This window comes from Oryctolagus cuniculus, chromosome 8, assembly GCF_964237555.1.
Source record: "Oryctolagus cuniculus chromosome 8, mOryCun1.1, whole genome shotgun sequence".
Lineage (NCBI taxonomy): Eukaryota > Metazoa > Chordata > Mammalia > Lagomorpha > Leporidae > Oryctolagus > Oryctolagus cuniculus.
The window spans coordinates 44,443,805-44,468,806 of NC_091439.1; the positions used below are offsets into that span (position 1 = coordinate 44,443,805).

Here is a 25,002-nt window from a genome sequence, read left to right on the forward strand (position 1 = left end):
AGGTGAATTTAAGCTTTATTTATGAATAGTCTTCCTTTGAGAATGGCAACCATACTTCTTTCTTGTGCATAATAGGGATGGATTTATGATTTTTATGGAAAACAGGTGATGTTCTGCCTGGTGGGCTTGTCTCTCAAGTCAGGCAAAACTCAGTGATTTTCATTTTAAGACTACTTGCCCGAGGCAATGAAGAGAATTGAAACATGTGAGGAACCATGTTCAGTGCCTTGTCAGAATTTGAAAGTTGAGCAGTTTAACCCTTTTAGGTTGCCTCCTGTGTTCAGATTCAGATTCTTAGGCTAAAACCGGATTAAATTGGATTTTAAGTATATCAACATTTGTGTTGTATAAATTAGTGAGGATTTTTTTAAAGTGTTTCAATCATTATGCGTGACAACTTGGAAAAAAATAAAAAATGGTTTATTTTAGTAACTTGATCACTGTGCTAATCCTTTTTCAATATAATTGTTGCTTCTTAGGGTGAAAAGTTTGGGCCATTTGCTGGAGAGAAGAGAATGCCTGAAGATTTGGATGAAAATATGGATTACAGACTGATGTGGGAGGTAAGCTTGAGATTGTTAGTTTAAATATTAAAATATGTTTGTCTTTATACTATTTAATGCATTTCTAGGAAACCTTAATTGAAATCAGCTCCAGTTGAATATTTACGAATTGAACTGTTTTAATTTTGAAGAATCCAAGTAACTTGAAAGTGTAGCACTTAAAAAAAACAAGACTGTTAAAATATTTTACTAGACAATTTTTTTAGAACTCAAAGTAAAGAGTTCAACACTGAGCAAGAGTTTTCCATGTAGATGAGTGTTTGGATTTCAAAATAAGAATGCACTGGACTTAGAATTGATTTTTGTGTGTGGAACTTTGTATCAGTTTCTGTTTTCCAATTGCAGTTCTAATTGTATAGAAACAATTCTGAGTTCCATTTTGGAACAGAAACACTACCATGAAATGTACATTACCTTCATGTTGCAGAGTCTTTAGAAATCTACAGTTCCCCTAAGTAAGGAGAGATCCATATACTCAGGTATATATCTGTATTATGAGAATGGACGACCTAGTTTATGCCAATTATATCTATTGCTGTTTTTTTCTATCTAGTAGAAGAAAGGCCAGAGGGATGGGAATAAAGCATATGTGTAGAGACTGCCAAAACAAAACTTGGAAAGTTCATCACCAAAAATTACATTAGATGTGTTCTATGAGAAGGACAAAAGCTGAGATAAGTGTGGGTAACATTGTTTGGGATCATAAAAATCAGGAAAAATTGAAATACTAAGAGTAGAGAAGTGCACATAGAACATTCATCTTTTTTTTTTTTTTGACAGGCAGAGTGGACAGTGAGAGAGAGAGACAGAGAGAAAGGTCTTCCTTTTGCTGTTGGTTCACCCTCCAATGGCCGCTGCAGCCGGCGCACTGTGCTGATCTGAAGCCAAGAGCCAGGTGCTTCTCCTGGTCTCCCATGGGGTGCAGGGCCCAAGTACTTGAGCCATCCTCCACTGCACTCCCGGGCCACAGCAGAGAGCTGGCCTGGAAGAGGGGCCACTGGGACAGAATCTGGTGCCCCGACCGGGACAAGAACCCGGTGTGCCAGCACCGCAAGGCGGAGGATTAGCCTAGTGAGCCACGGCGCCGGCCAGAACATTCATCTTACTGTATAAGGATCAGAGTCTCCATAGAAGCAGATCCAATAGGATATTTTACACACACCATACAAAAACACATGTGTGTGTGTATGCACAGTAAGGGTATTTAAAAAAGGTTGTGGAGAAATGCAGTTGGATGTTTTACACATACACAAATAAGAGTATTTGAAAAATCTCATGGAAAAAAGGAATTAAAATATGTTTATTTTGGCGAAAGAAAATTTTGAAATCTGTGCATATATTTTTCATAATAAGCATTTTCCAAGAACTTTTTGAAGGCATTGCATTTGCCCACTCCTCTTTAATTCCATTTTCTACAGGCTTTTTGAAGTACTCTGTGTGTGTGTGTGTGTGTGTGTGTGTGTTGTGTGTACAAAAGCATGTCTGAGGAGCCAGCTAGTTAAGCCTCTGCCTGCAACACCTGCAACACTAGTTCAAGTGCTGGATGCTCCACTTCTGATCCCATTCCCAGCTAATGTACCTGGAAAGCAGCGGAAGATGGCCCAAGTGTTTGGACCCCTGCACTCATGTGGGAGACCTAGAAGGAGTTCCAGGGTACTGGCTTTGGCTGGCCCACTGCTGGTCATTTGGGGAATGAACCAATGGGTGGAAGATTGATTCTCTCTCTCTCTCTCTCTCTTTCTCTCTCTCTCTCCTTGTGATTCAGCTTTCAAATAAATTAATTAATTTTTTAAAGCATGTCTGAAGGGTAGGCATTTGATCTGGGAAAATACCTGCCTTCCATATCAGCGTGCCTGGGTTCCATTCTCTGCTCTGTTTCCCATTACAATTTTCTGCTAAAACTGTGTTCAGCATGGCCTGGGTCCTGCTGTAACAGGCATTTGAGGGGTGAACCAGTGGTTGGGAATTCTTTCTCTCTCTCTGAACTCAAATCACCACCAGCACCAACAACAATAGAAACTTCTAAGAAAAACATTACAATGCCTGAAATCTCTAGGGCAGGCCTTCAAGCTTGAAACTCAGACAGGAGTTGGTGCAACAATATTTGGGCAGAATTTCTTCTCTAAGAAACCTCAGATTTTGCTTTTAGAGCCTTCAGCTGATTGGATAAGGCCAGCTGTTGTGGGAGGTAATCTCCTTAATTTACGCTACTAGATGTAGATGTTTACCATATGCTACAAAATACACACACTGTGACATCTAGGTTAATGTTTGATTAAATAATTGGGTTCTATAGCCAAACCAAGTTGACACATAAAATTATCATTGTGTATTACTATCAAGTAAACTATGTTTTTGTTTTAAGATTGATTTATTTATTTGAAAGGCAGAGTTACAGAGAGAGAGAGAGGAAGAGACAGAGGGAGAGAGATCTTCTAACGCTGGTTCACCCCCCAAATGGCCCCAATGGCTGGAGCAGGGCCGTTCTGAAGCCAGGAGCCAGGAGCTTCTTCAGAGTCTCCCACGAGGTGCAGTGGCCCAAGCACTTAGGCCAGGCTCAGCTGCTTTCCCAGATGCGTTAGCAGGGAGCTCGATTGTAAGTGGGCTTTACCTGCTATGACACAGTGATGGCCCTGTAAAATACATTCATAAACATCATCCTAATTGCTGGAACTGCTTGAAGTGAGGGATGTAGGTGCCCTAGAAAATTTTCTACAGTGCAAGTGATGAAAAATGGAAATTAATGTTGTGCTTACCATAATTTGTTATTGATAATGTTTTAATTTAGCCTGCTGTTTTGTTTATTTTTTGAATGTAAAAATATTAATGCCTTTCAGTATTTTTCTGTAAGGCTTAATTTTCTCAACAGTTAATAATTATTTTACTATTAAAGGTTTTCAAACATTACCTGTTTATGTGACCCCCCAAAAAGATAACAAATAAGTTATAAATGACAAAAATAGCAATTGTTTAAGAAGTTATTAATGACTTTTGATAGTGTTTTGTTGTCTGAAGGTTTTAGTGTGATAGATCAGATAAATACTTCCCATAGCTGGTTATGAGTTATTGTTGAATAGATAAGGATTGTAATTTTTATTTTGGAAGGACCTGTAAGAAATTTAAGGCTTTTTTTTCAACTGTATGTCACTGAAAAGTTCAGCAGTAGATCATCTAGTTTTGCATTGTCTGTTGTTGTGGTTCTTTACTGTCTTTTCATTATGATTCTGTTCTTCTGCACTAATATCCTCTGCCCACCCCTCAAGAGCTCGATTTTATATACTCAGGTGATGTTATGTTCACATCATGATTGTTTTATGTTCCTGTTTAGAATCAATACTTTATGTACAGGTTATATAATTCAGGAGTTTGATAAGGGTATTGATGAGGAGTCTTTTTCCTTCAAACCTTTGCTTTTCACCCAAGGCTTTTTTTTTGTTATCAATTATCTATTTATTTATTTGAAAGTCATAGTTACAAAGAGAAAGAGAAAGAGAGGGAGAGAGAGAGAGAGAGAGAGAGAGAACCTTGATCTGCTGGTTTACTCCCCAGCTGGCTGCAGTGACCCATGCTGGGCCAGGAGTGAGGAACTTTATCGTAGAGTCTCCCATGTGGGTGGCTGGGGCCCAAATACTTGGGTCATTTTCTGCTGCTTTTCCCAGGCCATTATCAGGGAGCTGGATCAGAAGTGAAGCAGCTGGGACAGGAACTGGTGCCCATATGGGATGCTGGCGTGGCAGGAGGCTGCTTTACCTGGGACACCACAATGCCAGCTCCCACCCAAAACCTTTGCTTTAACTAAGGCATGTAGTATTCCTTTCTCCCTTTGGCTGTCTCTCCTCTTAGGCTCTTTCCTTTTGGGTTGTCAGCCAGTCTCTTCTCTGTCAGTTTCTTGTCTGCTGTGCTGCTGGGGAGTGCAGGGGAGGCTGTTTTTCTAGGAGATCATTTGGAAAGCAGTCCACCCTTTGGGACTGCAAAAGCTTCTGACTTTATTCTTACTCTTTATTGCAGTAAATCAATGAGCTGCCTCCCAACCATGAGTTAAACAATTGAGAGTCCTTTTTATTATTTTATCTGTGGAGGTGCCGGGCTTCAAAAGAATGCAGAGGTTGGAGAATTACCTCTGCTACTTCTGGAACTTCTTATGTAGCCCTGTAAGGCCTCTCAAAGAGCAATAATGAGCCTTCCCTGTTCTGATCAACTGGAACTGGTCACTGAAGTCATTTCTAGTAAGCCCCGTGGCTGCATTACTAACCACATGCAGCTCTTAAAAGCAGGCTTTCTCCGGCTGACTTGTCGTTGCCTGTTTTGTGTGTCTGGAACTTGAGGGCATATGGGACATCTTATGGCATAGCTCTTTGTCAGTTTATCCCTGAACTTTGCTTGTGGTGCTAGTGGTTTGGGTGGCCAAGACCAGGAGCTACTGGGTGGCCATTTCATACCAGAGAACTTGGAGGTAGCAGTCAGAATGGAGCCCGTTATGAGCCCCTATTAACTGACAGAAGTGTCCTAAGGGCTGTTGGGATCAGAGGGGAGTCCTGACACTGTGAGCTGCAGCCTCCTCCTTTCTCTCCAGAGGTGTAGTTTAGAACCTGCATTGGCCCTGCTTCAGAGAACTCACCAGTACTCATCTCTTTTTGTATTGGCCACCAGGTCTTAAACCAGGTGTCCAAAGAGACTCAGTCTTGTCTCTCCTTAATGCTTCTTGATGGCCTCAGGTTTTTCTTTAAAATTCATTTATTTTTATCTACTTGAAAGGCAGAGAGAGAGAGAAATCTCCCATCTACTGGTTCACTCCCCAAATGTCCACAAAAGACAAGGCCACGCCAGGCTGAAGCCAGAAGCCAAGAACTCAGTGCAAGTCTCCCACATGGGTGGCAAGGACCCAGGTACTTGGGCTGTCACTACTGCCTAGAGTGTACAGTAACAGGAAGCTGGCATTGGAAGCAGATCTGGGACTTGAACTCAGGCATTCCAATGTGGGATGTAGATGTTCCAAAATGATAACTTAACCACTGCACCAGATATCCACCCCATTACTTTAGGTTTTTACTTTTCTTTCAAAAATAAGTTTTTAGCAGAATTGTGGATTTCTCATGGCTTAGACCAGTTGTAGAATTTGAGTTTGGGAAACAGTGTTGATTGTAAATGCATCTCATTGACGGTTTGTTGGGACATGCCTACTTGTCTGTGTTATGTTCTTAACTGATGCTTACTTTTGCCAGGTGTTTTGGAGCTTGAGATACATTTCCTTTCACCCTCTGCTCACTCAGACTCTCTCAAAGGCCAAAGTCCATTCAAGTACCACTGCTAACACTCTCAGTAATCCTTTGTTTTTAAATCTCCAATGCCTTCCCTTTCTGTACTATTTTCTTAGGTATTTTAAACAAGAGTTCAAATACTTCTTTTGAGGATCTGACTATGCTGCCAGCACATATCTTTAACTGTTGGCATCTGAAAAATGTAGCACAATTTGTATGTTTTCCTTGCCACCTGCTGCAACCATTATGCAGGTGTTCAAAAGTGGCCACTGGTGAATCCAGAATCTGATTTCTCCAGGCAGCTTAACCCCATTGTCTATGCATCTTCCCTTGATTCTTCAAAGTGAGTATTTTTTTTTTTTTTAAGATTTATTTATTTGAAAGGCACAGTTACAGAGAGGCAGATGCTGGGTGGCGGGGGGAGAGAAGGAGAGAGAGAGAGAAAGAAAGTCTTCCATGTGCTGGTTCACTCCCCAGATGGCCGCAGTGGCCTAAGCTGGGAAGATCCAAAGCCAGGAGCCAGGAGCTTCTTCAGAATCTCCCATGTGGATGCAGGAACCTAAGAACTTAGGCCATCTTCTTCTGCTTTACTCAGGCCATAACAGAGAGCTGGAGCAGAAGTGGAGCAGCCAAGATTCCAACTGACACCCATATGGGATGCCAGCACTGCAGGTGGTGGCTATACCCACTACACCATAGCATTGGGCCCTAGCAAGAGATTTTGTGGAGAAACTGTCCTGCTCAGTTCTCAAAGCTGGGTGTCATCCTGACTTTTCCAGGAGAGTCATTCATTCCTCAACTTTGCATCTACTCTGATATCACTAGGGTGTCAAGCCTTAGTCCCCTCTTACTCTCTCTTTGTTATGCAGAGCCTGTGAATGCCTCTTAGTCTTTGAACAGTTTATTGATACTGTTGGTTATTCAATTGTGTGACATCATGCAAATGAAGCCAGATGCCATGTCAAAGTTCAATGATGTTGATGCTGGGTTAGTTCTTCTGTCCAGAAAAGCTCTTACTGTATAGACAATCAAGAATGCAGAGTCCTAAAGAATTAGATAAAAACTGGAGATTCAAGTGAAGTTTCCTAATTCTGGGTGATGATTTATAGGAATTTTCGAATGTTTTTAATTAGCTATAGATTAATAGCCTCCTATTATATCATCTTTAACTTATGCTAAAAGTATTTGTCTCATCTTAAGGAAAATTAGGAAAAAACCCAAAACACAAAGCATATAAAATTTGCTTTTACAAAAGGCTTTGTGATATTGTCAGGGTTCTAGATGTTACAGTGTGGGACATACTAAGTACTGTGAGAGCAGTCTGTTTCACCTGCCTGAGCCTGACAAATGCAAAAACATTTTACACTGGTTTATTTTCCTGAATCTATCCTCTGTAGGATTGATGGGGAAACTCTTTTTTTTTTTTCTTTCAATATCCAAGGCCAGCTATATTACCAGGGCAATTAGACATTACAGTCTATCTCATATAGCTGCATATTGCAAAATGCATCATATCAGATTATCTTAATTTTATTTATTTTTGTCAGTAAAAAAGATTTTGTATCTGGGTAAATGACATATTTTCAAAATATAGCTTTCAAAGTATATTATTATAAGATTTGCAAATGTTCATGTACAAATACTAATCTCCTTATAGTTATGGTACATTAGCATTTCAAAACAATTGTACTTATGAGGTGAGTTGGGTCCTCTTTAGCTCATGGGATTTAAAAAGATCTCTGTTGTCAATTAAAATATCTAGGTACTATTTTTGGAAACGTCCTTCTCAAATCTTACTCCCTACTTCACTTATATGATAATGGTGGTTCCTAACTGGTAACTTCTCATTCTTCTTGGTTCTGTCCAATGAAGAGGAGACAGGAGCCAGATGAAGACCAAAATATCTGCTTAATTAAAAAGTATGCACTAACTCTCTAAATACATGGCTCCAAAAAAAGCTGGATTGGAAATGGAACTGAGACCCTAGGCCACAGTGGGAACTTTATGCTCTGCTTCTTTTATCTTGATCTTTGTGTTACCTATGGCAAGAGTTGGGTACATATAGTCACCCTTGATCCAGGTGGAGAATTATGGCCTGAGTCACAGAGAGCATAATTGGATTGGAATATAATGTAGAACATGGGAGAGAGATCTCCAGCTTGCTGTGGCAAGCATAACCTGAATCTAATGGTAGATCTGCTGCTACATGGCAGCAGACTGAGTATAGAGAAGAAATATTGAACTTTTATTTTTCTGAGGTAGAGGAACCACAAATTAGTATCCAGTTCAAAGAATTTCAGGGTCTCAATAATCAGCTGAAAAGAGAGACTTAAAGTATATTGATTCTGGTTTGTTTTTCCCATGAGGGAGGATGCAAGGAAATATGCAAAGAGGGAATAAGTGTTCTTTAGTGGAAACACAGACATATAGACTTAGCTTTCTTCTTTATTCATAGTGGAAGATGATCTGGCTGTTTGGGATTCTTCACCACAAAAAAAAACAGGCATGGTTAGTGAATATGTTAGAAACAGAAAGACTGCCAGAGTCAGTCTGTCTTCAATGTGATTATGCCCTAGGGATACAGGAAAAACCCTTTGTCTTCTGGGCCTTTTGTTTTACTAGAGGATGGTAGACTTAAAAATGCCTTTAGTGAGTAAGGTTGTGGTAGGTAGTGATACAGGATATATAAGAATAAAATAGTGTTTTCTCCAAAAGAACCTGGAACCATCTATATTTCTGCTGAGAACAACTGTAGAAGGGAGAATAAGTAAAAACATAGTTTGTTTAAGGGCATCAAAAACCTATTAAAAAGGGATACTTGAGTGACTAGGGCTGTGTAGGGGAAAAATTTAGACAGATGTATTGATAATATGTAACCTCTTTTCTCTTGGTGGAATGATGAGACTTCTCTGATTCTTACTATGGGTAAGAGGTAAAAATCTGAACCCAACCTGTATTTGGGGTCCCTGGTTGAGATAGGTAGAGCTTTTGAGAATCTTGTGGGTTTGGAGTAACAATATTGGAGAGTCAAAGAGAGTTAAAAACATTGCTGCCTCCTTCCCAGAACTTTTGAAGAATTAGGAAGCCATATGGCAGGATATTGTAAATCAATCCATATGCATCAAAAAATCAGATGATATGGAGTCTCATCTTGCTTAAGGGAGACCTTTTGTGTATAACATAATTTGAATTGGAAGCAGTATACACTGAAATAGCATCTCTTGAAGCAGATTGAGTTCTGCTACAATTCTGGCCCAGCTTTGAATCAGGCACTCACTGATTGGGTTAAGATGAACAGCTTCTGCTTTGTCTGGCAGGGCAGAGAAGTGTCAATGTCAACCTACTAAGGAGAAATATATTTTAATCCTCTAAAAATTTTAAAATGCAATGTCCAACATTTAATATAAAATGACTAGATGATAAGAGAACCATATGACTGGCACCACGGCTCAATAGGCTAATCCTCCGCCTAGTGGTGCCGGCACACCAGGTTCTAGTCCTGGTTGGGGCACCGGATTCTGTCCCGGTTGCCCCTCTTCCAGGCCAGCTCTCTGCTGTGGCCAGGGAGTGCAGTGGAGGATGGCCCAAGTGCTTGGGCCCTGCACCCCATTGGAGACCAGGATAAGCACCTGGCTCCTGGCTCCTGCCTTCGATAGGCCGCGGCGGCCATTGGAGGGTGAACCAACGGCAAAAGGAAGACCTTTCTCTCTCTCTCTCACTGTACACTCTGCCTGTAAAAAAAAAAAAAAAAAAAAAAAAAAAAAAGAGAGAGAGAGAGAGAGAGAACCATATGACCAAAACCAAGAGTAAAGTTGGACAATAGAAGTTCAATTATGGATGATTTATATATTGATTGGAATAGGCAGTCATGGACTTCAATAATATACATAACTCATATGTTCTACAAATGGAAGAAAAGATAAGACCAGCAGGTAAAAAAAATTGAGATAAAAAATTCAGATCATATAAATGGCAAATGTGTATTCTAGAACAGAAAAATATAGCAAATTGAGAACTGAGAGTTTGAATTAGACAGTAGATTTGATAAAGACAGGATTAATGAAGAAGTCAATAGAAAATACTGAAAATGAAGCACAGAAACTATAAATAGGCTTGTGAGACAGTGAAAATACCTAATAAATCATTGTTAGCATGCTTCACTATTTGGAGGAGAGGATAGAGAAATAGGCAGAAGCAAATTTGATGAGATAATAGATGAGAATTTTCCAGAATGGTTGAGAAACATTATCTGACTAATTGAAGAAGCTCTATGAACCTCATGTAGTGTCAATATCTGGAAAGTCACATCCAGGTATATCTTAGTACAACTGTTGAAAACCAAGACATTTTTAAAAATTTTTTATAATATATATTTTTTAATTTATTTGACAGACAGTGAGAGAGAGAGACAGAGAGAAAGGTCTTCCTTCCATTGGTTCACCCCCCAAATGGCTGCTACGGCAGGTGCTGCGCCCATCTGAAGCCAGGAGCCAGGTGCTTCCTCCTGGTCTCCCATGCAGGTGCAGGTGCCCACTGCGTTCCCAGGCCACAGCAGAGAGCTGGACTGGAAGAGGAGCAACAGGGACTAGAACCTGGCACCCATATGGGATGCCGGCGCCTCAGGTGGAGGATTAACCCAGTGAGCCATGGTGCCGGCTCCCAAGAGAGTCTTAAAAGTAGCCAGGAAAAATGAAGAAAGGAAGTGAAGGAGATATTATGTTCAAGGAAAGTCATTGAGAACTGACTTTTAACAGAAAAGGTAATAGCTAGTAGACAACTGAATGATATCTTTAAGGTGCTGAACGAAAGTGCCAATCAAGAATGCTACACCTAGCAAAAATGTCATTAAGAAAAAAGAAGGTATCGTGTTCTGAATTTCTTTAAATGTGACCATTTCTCTGTGTGACTGAATTTATCTCATAGGGTTAACTTGAAACATAAGTCTTCACTCAGTCATCAAATGAAGAAATCAAGACCACTTCCAAATCTGTGTCAGAGAAAATCTTTGCTAGTCTGGAGTCACTGAAGGGAGAAAAAGACCAATAGGAAGCATTTAAATAAGTGGACTTGAAACAGACAGACTTTATAGACAATCCAGTGAGGACATTTCCGAAGTAGAACAAAAATGTAATAAATTCTACAAACAGTTCTAATGAAGTCATAATCTATTGCTTCAGTACTAAATTCAGGGTAATGTTTATTAATTATGAGGCAGTGACTGCCTTGTTTGGGGGTGAGAATGAAGAGATATTATATCATCTTTTTAGAGTGCAAGTGGCAGAAATTGAAGATACTAAGTGATATTATAGAATGGATTTTTATGTTCCTGAAAATTCTTCTTTAAAATAAATTTATCAATTAGAAGGCTATATTCAATATTTCCAATGTTGACTGAAATTAAGTGGGAATCTTAGAAGAACTTGGTAAATTGTTCATGTCACATAAAAGATATCCAGCTGGCCAGTAAACATGAAAAGATATTCAGCTTCTTAGTCATCTGGGGAGTGTGAATCAAAAGCTTGAGGTCATTGATGAATTCACTAAAATGACAAAATTAAAAAGACAGTGTCAAAAGTTTGTAAGGACTACGTGAAACTCTCATGCACTGCTGATGAGTTTTTATTTTGTTACTTTATTTTTTTATTTTAATGATTTATTTATTTGAATGGCAGAGTTGTAGAGAGCAAGGAAGAGACACACAGAGATCTTCTATCTGATCCCAAAATGGCCACAACAGCTGGGGCTAGGTCAGGTTGAAGCCTTTAGCTTAGAGCTCTCACATGGGTGGCAGGAGCCCAAGCACGTGGGCCACTTTCCACTGCTTTTCCAGGCACATTAGCAGGGAGCTGGATCCCATGTGGAGCAGTCCCAGACTTGAACCTGTGGTCCTATGAGATGTTGTTGCTGGCAGTGGCTTTACCCACTGCACCACAGCACTGGCCCTGAGAGCTTCTGAGTTCTCAAATTGGTAGAATCACTTTGGAAAACACTTTTATGATTATCAGTGTGTTACTACTATGCTTAGCAACATGTATAAATTTCAGAAAGATGCCATTGAGTGAAATAGCTGTAGACAAAGCCGTGGATTGCATTTGTTTAAAGTTCAAAAAGAGTTAAAGCTAATCTAGAAATTTGTAAATTTGGGATGCAGTTGGATCATTGTGAGGGTAGTGATTAGAAGTGGGGATCTGGGAAGACTTCAGGGGTGCTAATTCCTGATCTATGTGCTTAGTTACTTAGAGTGCTTAATTTGGGAGAGTTCCTTGCCCTGTATCCTTAAAGTGTCTATACCTTTCAGTAATTATGTTACACTTCAACCAAAAGTTTACCTCCAAAAATCAATTAGAACAATGAGATAGTAGGCCATGAGCTCTACTTTAGCTGAGCTGTCGGGTTGTGTTGGGGGACCTAAACCATGAGGGAAACAGTCATATTAAGAAGACTTGGGTTAAGACACCCAATTGTAGCCCAGATGGCCATGAATTTGGTCTGTTCTAAGGACAGAAACAAAGCCAGGGAGGTGATCAAGGATAACAATGCTAGTGGTTAGTGGGTGGAAGGTGCAGTAGTAGTGGGTGGGATTAGAGAGGTATTTGTAGGTCAGATCAGGAGATTTACTCTGATAGCAGCAAGAAGTCATTCAAAGGTTTTAAGCAGGAGAATGACGTCATCCTTTTCATGCCTTGAGAAGGTCACTGAGCCTGCCTTGTGGAGAACAGGTTGCAGGGAGGCATTAACGAAACAGAGAGACTGCTGATGTCTGATGTGAGGGTGGCCTGCACTTGGGCTTCAGTGATAGAGAGAAGTGGTTGGCTTCTGGTGGTATATTGTATGTCGCACACTGGTAAGGGCTTGCTGACGGTGTGGCTGTTGAAAGAGAAGTCAGAAATGATTTTTAAATATCTATCCTGAGCCATATGTGTCCCAGGTGGTGACACTTCTGAAATAGGGCAATTGGAGAGTGACAGTGAGAGCAGTGAGAGGATGGTGTGGGTACCACATTGTAGACTTTTGAAGAAAGAGCATAATTTTATTATTGCCTTATTATTATCATATTCTCAGGTCTTTGCAAAATATCTAGAATGTAAGCATAATTGAGTAAAGTCTGTTTCATATTTAATATTCAAGTCATTCATGTTTAATAATTATTTTGGATATATGAACTGTTTTTACCATTGCTATTCTTAGAAAACATGTAAGTTAGAGGTTAGAAAAAGTAACAACGTATTAACTCCTTTAGTATTCTACAAGCCTGTGTCTGCCTAATTTGTAATCATTTCATTTTCTTTTTCATGAAGATGGTAATTTGACTGAAATACAGTTTTTTAAGGAGCTGATTCATTGATTATTAAGCTGGACATTTTGTTTACGTGTTTTTCCTTTCTTTGCAGTTATTTTGTGATTTCAGCTGCTCTGCTGTTGGGAACTTGACTCAGTACCAGGTTTCCAATGTGTTTTAGTTTTTGGAAAAAATGTTTTCAATTGTTTAAAATCTTATTTTTCTTTATTGTTTATGGAAGTTCTTTCAGGTGTTTGGAACAAAGAAGTTTCTTCACCAAATGTTTTTCTTTTGCAGTCAGTCACATTTTGTTTTAGGTTCCAAATGGAACCACTTAATGTAGTAATTAGTGGAAAAATACTACCTGTGAAGCCCTATAGAGGAATCCTGGGACTCCCCAAACAGATGTCATCCTGCGTTCTTCCTTATGCTAGTTCTCTCGTTTGGGAAAACAGCAAAGCAAGTGAGTGTTGGTTGTCTCCTGGAAGTTCTGCCTTTGTTGTCCTTTTTCTGCTTCTTGCAGGATGGCTCCTATGTAACTGTGCCAGCCAAACCTGAAGTATGATTACAAGAGTGCTAGGGATTTGGGGTCAGATGGTTTGACTTAAAAACTTAAAAACAACTTCTGTCTCCTTGGAGTACTTCCTCTATCTTTTGAGTTCTGATAACAACTTGTAGCATTATTGGAATTCTGTCAAATAGAAATAATTAGCTGCAATTCTATCTTCCCTGAGTACGAAGTTCTCCTTATGTCAAATAAGGGGAACTTCAATAGATCAGGCTTCAGGAACAGTTGATTAATGAGCTTAATGATGTTACCTAAGTTCTTCCCACCCTTCCATCTTGATAGTGGCTTAATCCTCAAGCTAGTGGGCAGATAATAGGCAGGCTTCAGGCAAGATGGTGGCTCCTAGGAACAAGAGCGCCTTTTCAAGATTGCTATCACCTTCGTAGATCTCCCCTAACATGTCACAGGTAGGTAGCATCTGCATTCCCCAGTTGGCACAAGTAATGAGATTGCTCTGTTCCAGTCAGCATAACCTAGAGTGGGGGAAGTCAGCTTTATTACAGACTTCACGGGAGAAGGTGGCCATGTGAGCAAATGTAGTGTTCTTGGAGGAAGGAGGATGGGCAGGTTATATCCTCAGGTAGTCGCTTACAAGAGGATGACCCATGCTTTACTTGTTCTTTTTTTTTTTTTTTTTTTTTTTTTTTTGACAGGCAGAGTGGACAGTGAGAGAGAGAGACAGAGAGAAAGGTCTTCCTTTTGCCATTGGTTCACCCTCCAATGGCCGCCGCAGCCGGCGATTGCGCTGATCCAATGGCAGGAGCCAGGTACTTATCCTGGTCTCCCATGGGGTGCAGGGCCCAAGCACTTGGGCCATCCTTCACTGCCTTCCCGGGCCATAGCAGAGAGCTGGCCTGGAAGAGGGGCAACCGGGACAGATTCCGGCGCCCCTACCGGGACTAGGACCCAGTGTGCCGGCGCCGCAAGGTGGGGGATTAGCCTAGTGAGCCGCTGCGCCGGCCTACTTGTTCTTTTAACAAGTGTGTCTGAAAGCTTATTGTTTCCCAGATGAAGTATTTGGTGCTGGGTTTACCTATACAGATGAAAATAGTCTGGTGGAGAAGGCTAAACTTAATCACTGGTAACTGAGTCCAGTATTTATATCTTGCATTATTTCCAGGTCACTGATGTGTTTTGCTTAGGGAGCTTGGATAGCACATTTAATCGAAGTGTTTTTGGTTAAAAGAATTATTTAACTAAGAGTGCTTTCACGTATTGCTAGAGGGTGGAGGAAGTGTTTCAAGGAGAGAGAAAGTGTAAGTGAATTTAGGAAAAGTGTAAATGAGTAGAGATGCATATAGCTACCTTGTTATTATGTTTTCAAAGATATTTATTTTTCACTACACAAATCACATATGATGTAAGGACTTAGGGTAGTTATCTTAGTCCATTTTCTGTTGCTATAACAGAATGCCTGAGATTGGTTATTTATAAAGAAAAGCGTTCAACCAATAGTATTAACTAGAACAAAAAAATACTAAAAGGGATAAAGTATTAAATTGTACATCAACAGTCAGGACAAGGGCTGATCAAGTCACTGTTTCTCATAGTGTCCCTTTCACTTCAACAGGTTTCCTCTCTGTAATCAACACACATTTATTCTTAGGTGTTGAAATTTAACTGAAAAGTGATCCCTGTTAAATATAAGAGTGGGAATAAGAGAGGGAGGAGATGTACAGCTTGCGACATGCTCAATCAGACTTGCTCCAAATGGTGGAGTTAGAAATGTGCCAGGGGATTCCAATACAATCCCATCAAGATTGCATGTATCAATGCCATCTCACTAATCCCAGTGATCAATTTCAGTTCACAATTGATCACACTGATAGGTCTAAGAGTCAAAGGGATCACACAAACAAGACTAGTGTCTGTGAATACTAACTGATAAAATAAAAAAGGGAGAGAATGATCCAACATGGGAAGTGAGATACACAGCAGACTCATAGAATGGCAGATGTCCTAAACAGCACTCTGGCCTCAGAATCAGCCCTTAAGGCATTCGGATCTGGCTGAAGAGCCCATGAGAGTATTTTAGGCATGGAAAGCCAAGACACTCTGGCCAAAAAAAAAAAAAAAAAACCTAAATGAAACATCTCTGCGAGTGAGATCCCAGTAGAAAGAATGGGGCCATGAAAGAAGGAGGTACCTTTCTCTGAAGGGAGGAGAGAACTTCCACTTTGACTATGACCTTGTCTAAATAAGATCGAAGTCAGTGAACTCAAGAGACTTCCATAGCCTTGGCAACTCATGACTAGAGCCTGGGGAGATTACTGACGCCATAAACAAGAGTGTCAAATTGTTAAGTCAACAACAGGAGTCACTGTGTGCTTAACTCCTCATGTGGGAAATCTGTCCTTAATGTGTTGTCCAATGTGAATTAATGCTACAACTAGTACTGAAACAGTATTTTACACTTTATGTTCTGTGTGGGTGCAAACTGTTGAAATCTTTACTTAATGTATGCTAAACTGATCTGTATATAAAGAGAATTGAAAATGAATCTTGATGTGAATGGAATGGGAGAGGGAGCAGGAGATGGGAGGGGTGCGGGTGGGAGGGAAGTTATGAGGGGAAAAGCCATTGTAATCCGTAAGCTGTACTTTGGAAATTATATTTATTAAATAAAAGTTTAAAAAAATGAATAAGAAAATAAAAAAGTATGGATTACAATACTTTTCCCCTCCATAACTTTCTTTGTAAAAATAAAAGTCTTAAACATAGAAAAAGAACAAAAGAAGTCAGTAAAATGGGAAAGAAATAGGGAAAGAGGGTGAGAAAGGGAAGAGAAGAGAGAAAAGATGGATAGCAAGTAGGGAAGAAAAAAAAAGTGTCATTTTCTAGAAGAGGCTGAGGTCAAGTTGTCAGTTCTCTGCTTCCAACATTAGAGGACTTTAATATGACTGTTGTGAAAAATAAAATCTTGAGCAGACTGCTTCCCAGTGGGTTTGCCAGAATGAATCATCTGCAAAATGTACCCTAGACAAATAAATTAGTTAACCTGTTGAATAGAGTTGCTTACTGCTATCCATCTGGAAAATAAATAGTGCCAAAAAGAGAAAAAAAAAAAAAGAGGTTCATTTTGGCTCATGGTTTTGAAGGCTGGTGATGGTGACATGGCAGAGAAGCAGAAGAGAAAGGGAGAAGTAACTCCTGACAAAAGATTAGCATAATTGGCATTAATCTCTGAACCCCTCCAGCTCCCAACACTACCACACTGAGGAAGTGAGCCTCAGGCTGCCTTTTGGGTGGACAAACCATATTTAAATCATAGTGCAATACACAGGAAGTTAAAGCCCAACACTGTCTTTTATCTGTAACTTTTCTCTGATATTTCTCTGTTAATTTTTATGCATATATAAAATGTAAGAGAATATTATGAGTTTTTAAAAGTATGCTCATATTGTATGCACTAGTAATATTTGCTTATCTGATGTGGTCCCAAAGATAATTTGGGCATAAATGCAAGAAGCATTTGTGAAATTTTATAACAGCTTTATTAAGATAGAATTCATATCCCATAAAGTATACCCTTTTAAATGGGCAATGTGGTAGTTTTCATTATAATCATAGAGTATGCAGTCATCAGCACTATCTAATTTTAGAATATTTTCATTACTCTAAAAAGAAATGTTGTACCAGTTAGCTATTACTTTTTTTTTTCTTTTAAGAGAAAGGTTTTTTTGTGGGAAACCGACAGACTAGGGGGAAGGGTCGATGAAGGAAAAGAGGGAGAAAGAGTATAAGAGAGAGATCAAGAGAGAGAGAGAGGGCGAGACAGAGAGAGGGCCATGTGTTCAGGAACAGGTTCTGTTAAACCTTTTCTGGGAGGCAGGCAGGGAAGGAGCAGCAGCGAATCCCGTTAGGATGGGGGTGGAGCTGACATCAGTGGTTGGGCCATGGGGTCTCCTGGCTTCCAGCTATGGTGGCGCAGGCTAGAGCCTAGGATGGTGTCTGGGGTGTAGATCATGCCATAGATAAGACTGCCCCATTTTACTAACATTCCCCCCTTTTGTTTTTTATAAAGCAAGAGTTGTATGGGATTACATTGGCCCCAAAAGTCCAGGAGGGGTAGAGAGATGATGATTTGTCTTTAGAGCTACTTCCTGCTGACATGGGGCGATGAGGTACTCTCCGCTGGCATGGGGCGCTGTCTCAAACTGCTGTCTCCTGGGTGGGAAGCCAAGTATATCTCTGTAGCAGCATTTGGTTGACTGCCTGGTTGGTGAAGACCTTAGTTTGTTCCATTATTAACTCCTGTAAACACATAAACAGATATGGTAGTATAAAAGACAAGGTGAGAATAGCAACCAATGGTCTTAATAATGAGAGGATTTCATAGAGGAGAGGGGTGCCACCTATGTGGGAAACCAGGGTGGAGTTCCTGCCCACTGGCTTCAGCCTGGCTGAGGCTCTTCCTCTCTGTGTTTCTACCCCTCTGTCATTCTGCCTTTCAAATAAATAAATAAATAAATAAATCCTTAAAAACATCACTGTAGTTATGTGTTGAATTATTACACTGTACTCCAAAAAGTGTAGAGATATTACATGTTAATGGGAAAAAAATCCATTCAACCTAAGTGGCCACTGTCTAGTATGGTAACAGCTGGCCACTTGAGTTCTTGAGCTCTTGAAATCTGGCTAGTATACTGAGTGCTGAATTTAAAGTTTACTTAGGTTTTTTTCTTTTTTTATATATTTATTTTATTTATTTAAAAGAGTTAACAGAGAGAGAGGTAGAGACAGAGAGAGGTCTTCCATCCACTGATTCACTCCCCAAATGGTCGCAATGGCCAGAGCTGAGCCAGTCTGAAGCCAGGAGCCAGGAGCTAGGAGCTTCTTTGGGGTCTCCCACCAGGGTGCAGGGATCCAAGCACTTGGGCCATCTTCCACTGCTTTCCCAAGTGCATTAGGAGAGAGCTGGATCAGAAGTGGATCAGCTGGGACTGAAACCAGCGCCCATATGAGATGCCAGCGCAACAGGCTGGGGCTTTAACTAAGTGCTGCGCCACAGTGTAGGCCCCAAGTTTACTTAGTTTTCATTAGTTTCAGGGCCAAAATTGGGAGCCTGGGACGCAATCTAGGTCTCCTGTAAGGATAGCAGGAATTCAAGTACTAAGCCATCACTGCTGCCCTCCAGAGTCTGCCTTAGCAGGAAGCTAGAGGCAGAAGTTGGAGATGGGAATCAAGTGCAGGCATTCCAATATGGGATGTAGATGGTTTAACTGTTAAGACAAATGCCCATTCCCTGTATTGTTTTTAATGCTGTGTGGAATCATATGACTGGTTTAGTTGCAGTCAGTAGAGTAATTCTACACACCATGCGGCATTGTAGTGTTTTTGGATATTTTATGTAAACAGCATAATTTACATTGACACCTTTGTTTTGATTTTAATTAGTAGTTATATAAAAATATTTGCTATCAGTGTCTTCTTATTTAGTGTGTATTTTATATATATATATATTTTTTTTTGACAGGCAGAATGGACAGTGAGAGAGAGAAACAGAGAGAAAGGTCTTCCTTTGCTGTTGGTTCACCCTCCAATGGCCACCGCGGCCAGCGCACCGCGCTGATCCAAAGCCAGGAGCCAGGTGCTTCTCCTGGTCTCCCATGCAGGTGCAGGGCCCAAGCACTTGGGCCATCCTCCACTGCACTCCCTGCTCACAGCTTTGCTGTTGGTTCACCCTCCAATGGCCACCGCGGCCAGCGCACCGCGCTGATCCGAAGCCAGGAGCCAGGTGCTTCTCCTGGTCTCCCATGTAGGTGCAGGGCCCAAGCACTTGGGCCATCCTCCACTGTACTCCCTGCTCACAGCAGAGAGCTGGCCTGGAAGAGGGGCAACCGGGATAGAATCCGGCGCCCCAGCTGGGACTAGAACCCGGTGTGCTGGTGCTGCAAGGTGGAGGATTAGCCTATTGAGCCGCGGTGCTGGTGCTATGTATGTTTTTAATTTTCCTTTTTAATATTGTGAGACAAAGAGACAAAGAGTGACAGAGGTAGAGAAATAGAGATCTCTCATTGCTGGTTCATTTCCCAAATGTCTGCCATATCCCTGGCTGGACCAGGCTGAAATCAGGAACCAGGAACTCAATCTGGGTCTCTCATATGGGTGGCAGGGACCCAAGTACCTGGCCTGCTGCCTCCCAGATGCTGCACATTAGAAGTAAACTTGAATCAGGACCAAAGCTGTAATTTAAATCTAGGCATTCTGATATGGAATGTGAGCATCCCAAGCTCTATCTTAACTGCTACACCAAATACCAGTTTGTATGAAGAAAGTGTCCTACTGACATAGAATTAAGTTGCAATGTAGAAGCTCATACCATAAGGAATAAATAAGCATGAAAGAAGGTATGCCACATATGACATAGCAATGGAATTGTATTTTCTGTGATAGAGTAAACCTAAGTGATTTTTTTCTTGTAAAAATATAAAAAGGAAGCCGACGCTGCGGCTCACTAGGCTAATCCTCTGCCTGCGGCACTGGCAGAATGGATTCTAGTCCCGGTCTGGGCGCCAGATTCTGTCCCAGTTGCTCCTCTTCCATTCCAGCTCTCTGCTGTGGGCAGGGAGTGCAGTGGAGGATGGCCCAGGTCCTTGGGCCCTTCACCCACATGGGAGACCAGGAGAAACACCTGGCTCCTGGCTTTGGATCCGCGCGGTGCGCTGGCCGCAGCGCACTGGCCATTGGAGGGTGAGCCAACGGCAAAGGAAGACTTTTCTCTCTGCCTCTCTCACTGTCTACTTTGCCTGTCAAAAAAAAAAAAAAAAAAAAAAAAAAAAAAAAAAAAAAAAAAAGAGAGAGAGAGAGAAAATATAAAAAGGTGAAAATAAGAAATACTTTCAACTATATGTTTAAGTGAATTTGATAAAAACATTCAGTATTCAAAAAAATGTAAAATAGGCCTCCTGCTATAGTGATTAAATTGAATATTATGAATTTTTGTTTTTTTTTTTTTGCAATAGCTTTCCTAAAAGAAAATGTTTTATAAAACATATATTGCATGAAATCATAATACACTGACATTTATTTTAATTAAGGTAAATTTTATAACCTTGGGGCCGGCACCATGGCTCACTTGGTTAATCCTCCGCCTGTGGCACTGGCATCCCATTTGGGTGCGGGGTTCTAGTCCCTGCTGCTCCCCTTCTAGTCCAGCTCTCTGCTGTGGCCTGGGAGGGCAGTGGAGGATGGCCCAAGTGCTTGGGCGCCTGCACCCGCATGGGAGACCAGGAGGAAGCACCTGACTCCTGGTTTCAGATTAGCGCAGTGCGGTCTGTGGCGGCCATTTGAGGAGTGAACCAACGATGGAAGACCTTTCTCTCTGTCTCTCTCACTCTCTCTGACTCTACCTGTCAAATAAAAAAACAATTTACAGTGTCATTTTGAAAACAGTCACTTTGCTTTTACTGAACTACTTATTAGAGTACCAAATAGTGTTCCTTACAATAAAGGATTTTTTTTTGTAGTTTCTTTTAAGACCCTACCATATGCTTCTGCAAAATAATGAATTAGAAATTTTTAAAGTTAGTGAGACAAAATGGTAAAAATTCAGCTTCTAGAGGATGGGGGGCAGGAGGGAAAACTTCTTTGGTACTGTTTACCCTCCTACACTGTTATAGTTTTTCCTCTGTCATGTATAACTTTATCAAAAAATTGAACAAATAAAAAATGTTGTGGGGAGAATAAGGCAAAAACATGGTGCAGTTTAAGATCATTGCCAGACTTCTGAACTGAAGCATAATACTCACACTGTATCTTTCACTTTTCAGAGATAATCAAATAAGCATGAATACAAACACATGTGGATTCATTTCAAAATGCAGTGTACTGCTCATGATTGTATAGGAAAAAAAAGGCTGAATATCTGTTTTCCATATATATTTACAGTATCTATACTGAAAATTTCTCTAGAAACAAGTTCACTAGTAATACTTGGTCCTTTGTCTGCACTACTTCTGCATCCACAGAATCAGCTAATCAAAAATATTTGATAACAAATTACATGTGTACTAAACATGTACAAATTTCTCATCATTATTCCCTAAGTGGTACAGTGTAACTGCTGTTTTGATGGCATTTACACTCTATCAAGCATTCTAAGTAATCCACAGAGGATTTAAAGTGTACTGGAGAATGCATATCGTATATGTACATATTGCATTATTTTATATAAGGAAGTTGAGCATTAGGTTTTGGTATGCCTAGAGGCTATTTGAACCAATTCTCCTTGGGTCCGTGGGGCAACTAATGGGGAGAAGACCCATGAAATGCAAGATAGAGAGTTCATCTGAGTGAGGACTTTATCCAGACTTTGAAGAAGCCATGAAGATGAGTCTCAACCCAGCAAGAGATGCTGACTAGATTCCTCTGGTGATATTCTGCTCTCCAGTAGTTGATAAAACTCATTCAAATGGTGTACACTTTGTGGAGTGTAGACAATGCCTTAAACCTGTGGTTCACAGACTGAGCCAGAAGTTGGACAAATCTTTCATTGTCAAAGATTTTGTGGCTGTAGCTTCTGAGAATCTCTACTGTGATAGGATGAAAGCACTGATGAGCATTGTGGTTCCTAATGTGTACCAATGTGCTGCTGTTACTCAAGCACTCCACACATACCACACCCTCAACATAGCACAGAGGAGCACCTTCTCCAATATTGCCTTCTGTTGTCAAATTACAACTCTGTGTGACAGAAACCCCAAGCAGAATCTCCTTTTGTTTATATGATCTGTGAATCCTTCTATACTGATACTCTAGTAGAAGGTGTATAAAGAACTTCTTTGACGTGATTGTTTCATTCACAGTAGACAGTTGAACACCTGTGTTTGGGCTCATCCTAGGCAACAGGCTGAACATATCTGCTGGGCAGAACGTAAATCTTGATCCATCTAATAATTGGGTAGCACGAAGTCAGTAGGTGTATTGGCTGGGGGCTGAAGGGAGTTCATGATTGAGGAGTTGCCTGGAGTTGGCATATGGGCTGCTAGCAGGGGAGAGAGAGAGGATGTTTGGCAATAAGGGAAAAGAGTGTTGTTGGACTGTTAGAAGGAATCTGGAAATGTGGTATTTTGTGGCATGTATGCTTCATTGTGGCTAGGTTCCTAAACAGAATGTTGTGTTGCAGATTGAATTCTTCATGTTGACTTACAAAATACTGGAGGTAAGACCAGACACTATACTCTTAGTAGTAGTATGGGTTGATACAAACTTCTTTCTGCTAAGATCCAAAAGGAAATTCACACATGTCTCATGTCTTTAGCTCCTGATAACTCTGCAGATCACGTCAGCATCAAAAACAACAATATATAGTGTGAGGTAAGCCTCCTCCGTGAGAAAGCCTGTAGGTGTCCTCCTAAAGACCTGGGAAAAATGACACATTTGCTCTGCTGCTCAAGGACTTCTCCACTTCTCCATGGCACCTTTTTTTCCCTTTTAGCTTTTTCACCAAAGCATCAGCTGCCTTTTCCACCCTTATCTCTTATTCATCTTGTCTCTAGCCTAACATTCCCTTTACTTCTACATGAGGAAAACAAGCTGGCCATGGATGCTATTTGATATAAATCTTCAGAGGCCTTCCTGTAACTCAAAAGTCAGTGGCTGCTAAGAGGAGATCATGAGTGAAAAGTAAGGTACAGGTTCTAAACAGACAATTCTCAAGGGAGAAATGATGGTTATCTTTTTAAGTGCTACCAGCTTCTGTTACTGGTTTAAGTCCCAAGGACTGGTTGCACATGCTTTACTGGTGCAATTACTGCAGTTCTGTTCACTGCAACTTCATTAAAAGCTCTTCCAGTGGACAAATGCGTAGTAGCTGCTGTCCCAGGATCTGAGAGTATAATTTTGGCAACCTTGGTTCTTACTCCAAGGGAAAAAAAAAACAAAAAACAAAAAACAGAAAACCAACCCTTTTTGGATGGAGAGACTATAAACAAATTTGAATTATTGAAATTTTGTTGAAAAATTATGAGAAGAAGCCTAAAAGTGAAAGATTTAACAATTTCCCAAAGAGGGCCTTTTTTTTTTTTTTTTAAACAAAGAAGATCAATTGAGTCAAGCATTGAAAATTGCAAGGATTTTCTTTGGCTTTAGGTGAGTTATATGACATGAGACAACCATCCAAGTAATTTATTCCATACAGTTAGTTTCAGAGGTCTTGTAAATTTACAAAGAAATGTTAATTCATGGCCCCAATAAATGAATTTGTGGGGTAGATTTAAAAAAATTATTTACATGGTTAGTTTCTTCATAGAAGATTGTCTCCAGCTATGGTAGGTTAAAAAAATCCAGATTTATGGAATTTTTAAAGTGTGAGACTGTTTCCCATATTGATTAGTTCCACTTTATGGTACACGTTGAAAATATTTGTATTCATTTTTCTGAAGTAGACTCTTTGAAAAGTACCATGGGTTCAATTGTTCACTTCCTTTATTTATGTGCAAGTGATTTTAATCATTGCCAGTTTATGGAACTATTAAAAGTAATGGATGACAGTAAATTTAATGGATCTTGTACTCTCTGCCAGTTCTTCATGGTTGAGTTGTGGTAGAATTTTATAAGGATTTACTGCACTGGTAACACCAAGGTTTTCTTGAAAAAGGAGTACTTGACAAATAATCAAAGGCAAAAAAAAAAAAAAAAAAAGAAAAGAAAACCCAAATCTCAGTATGATTTATTCTCATCAATATCACACTGCATATAAATGAGATAAATTTGAAGTTCTAAGGAAAGGCAAGGCATTTTTATATTTTTTGAAACTTTTGATAAAAACTTAATGATTTTCTACATTTAAAAATGAATAATATGCAGTTGAATTTAATTATAGTACATGATGCTAAACTAATAGTGAAAAACATAGAGACAAGTTGATGAATACTTTGGTGATTATAAGTTTAGAGTTGCTTTCTGATTTATATAATATCTCTGAATTTAATTTCATTAGTACTTTGTTGATACTAGAGTTAATGAATTTATTTAACATGGATTGGTATAGTTTTTAAATTGAAATACATTTTCTTTAAAGTCAAATCAATTCTAAAAAGGATGAACCAGTTTTGTCAATGTGCATATGTATATATGTATATATATATATTCAAGAAAAATGTTTTTTTAGTAATTGATTTTAGTTACTGGAAGATTTTAAATATCTTTGGAATAGCATGACTTTGTGAATCTATTTTTTTTAATTGTGACTTTGTGAAATCTAAACTGAAATTAGGTATTTCTGATAAAAATTTACTATATGAATTGGTATATGTTATAATCAAATAGACCTAGATTTCAAAGACTCTTACTAATACATTTTATATTGATTACATGTTGAAATGATTATAT

At 39.8% G+C, this 25,002-nt stretch overlaps 1 protein-coding gene and 2 pseudogenes across 1 annotated transcript in view; 1 reads left to right on the forward strand and 2 right to left on the reverse strand.

The window, feature by feature from the left end:
- Positions 1-25,002, forward strand: part of PRDM5 (PR/SET domain 5) — a 256,431-nt gene that overhangs the window by 18,341 nt on the left and 213,088 nt on the right. Inside the window, 1 exon segment of the mRNA XM_070047669.1 lies at positions 480-563. Within this exon segment, the coding sequence (XP_069903770.1) occupies positions 480-563 (84 nt within the window).
- On the reverse strand, positions 21,857-22,558 carry LOC127490122 (mothers against decapentaplegic homolog 5 pseudogene; annotated as a pseudogene).
- The window catches only part of LOC138843129 (mothers against decapentaplegic homolog 5 pseudogene), a 30,951-nt pseudogene continuing 28,508 nt past the window's right edge, over positions 22,560-25,002 (reverse strand).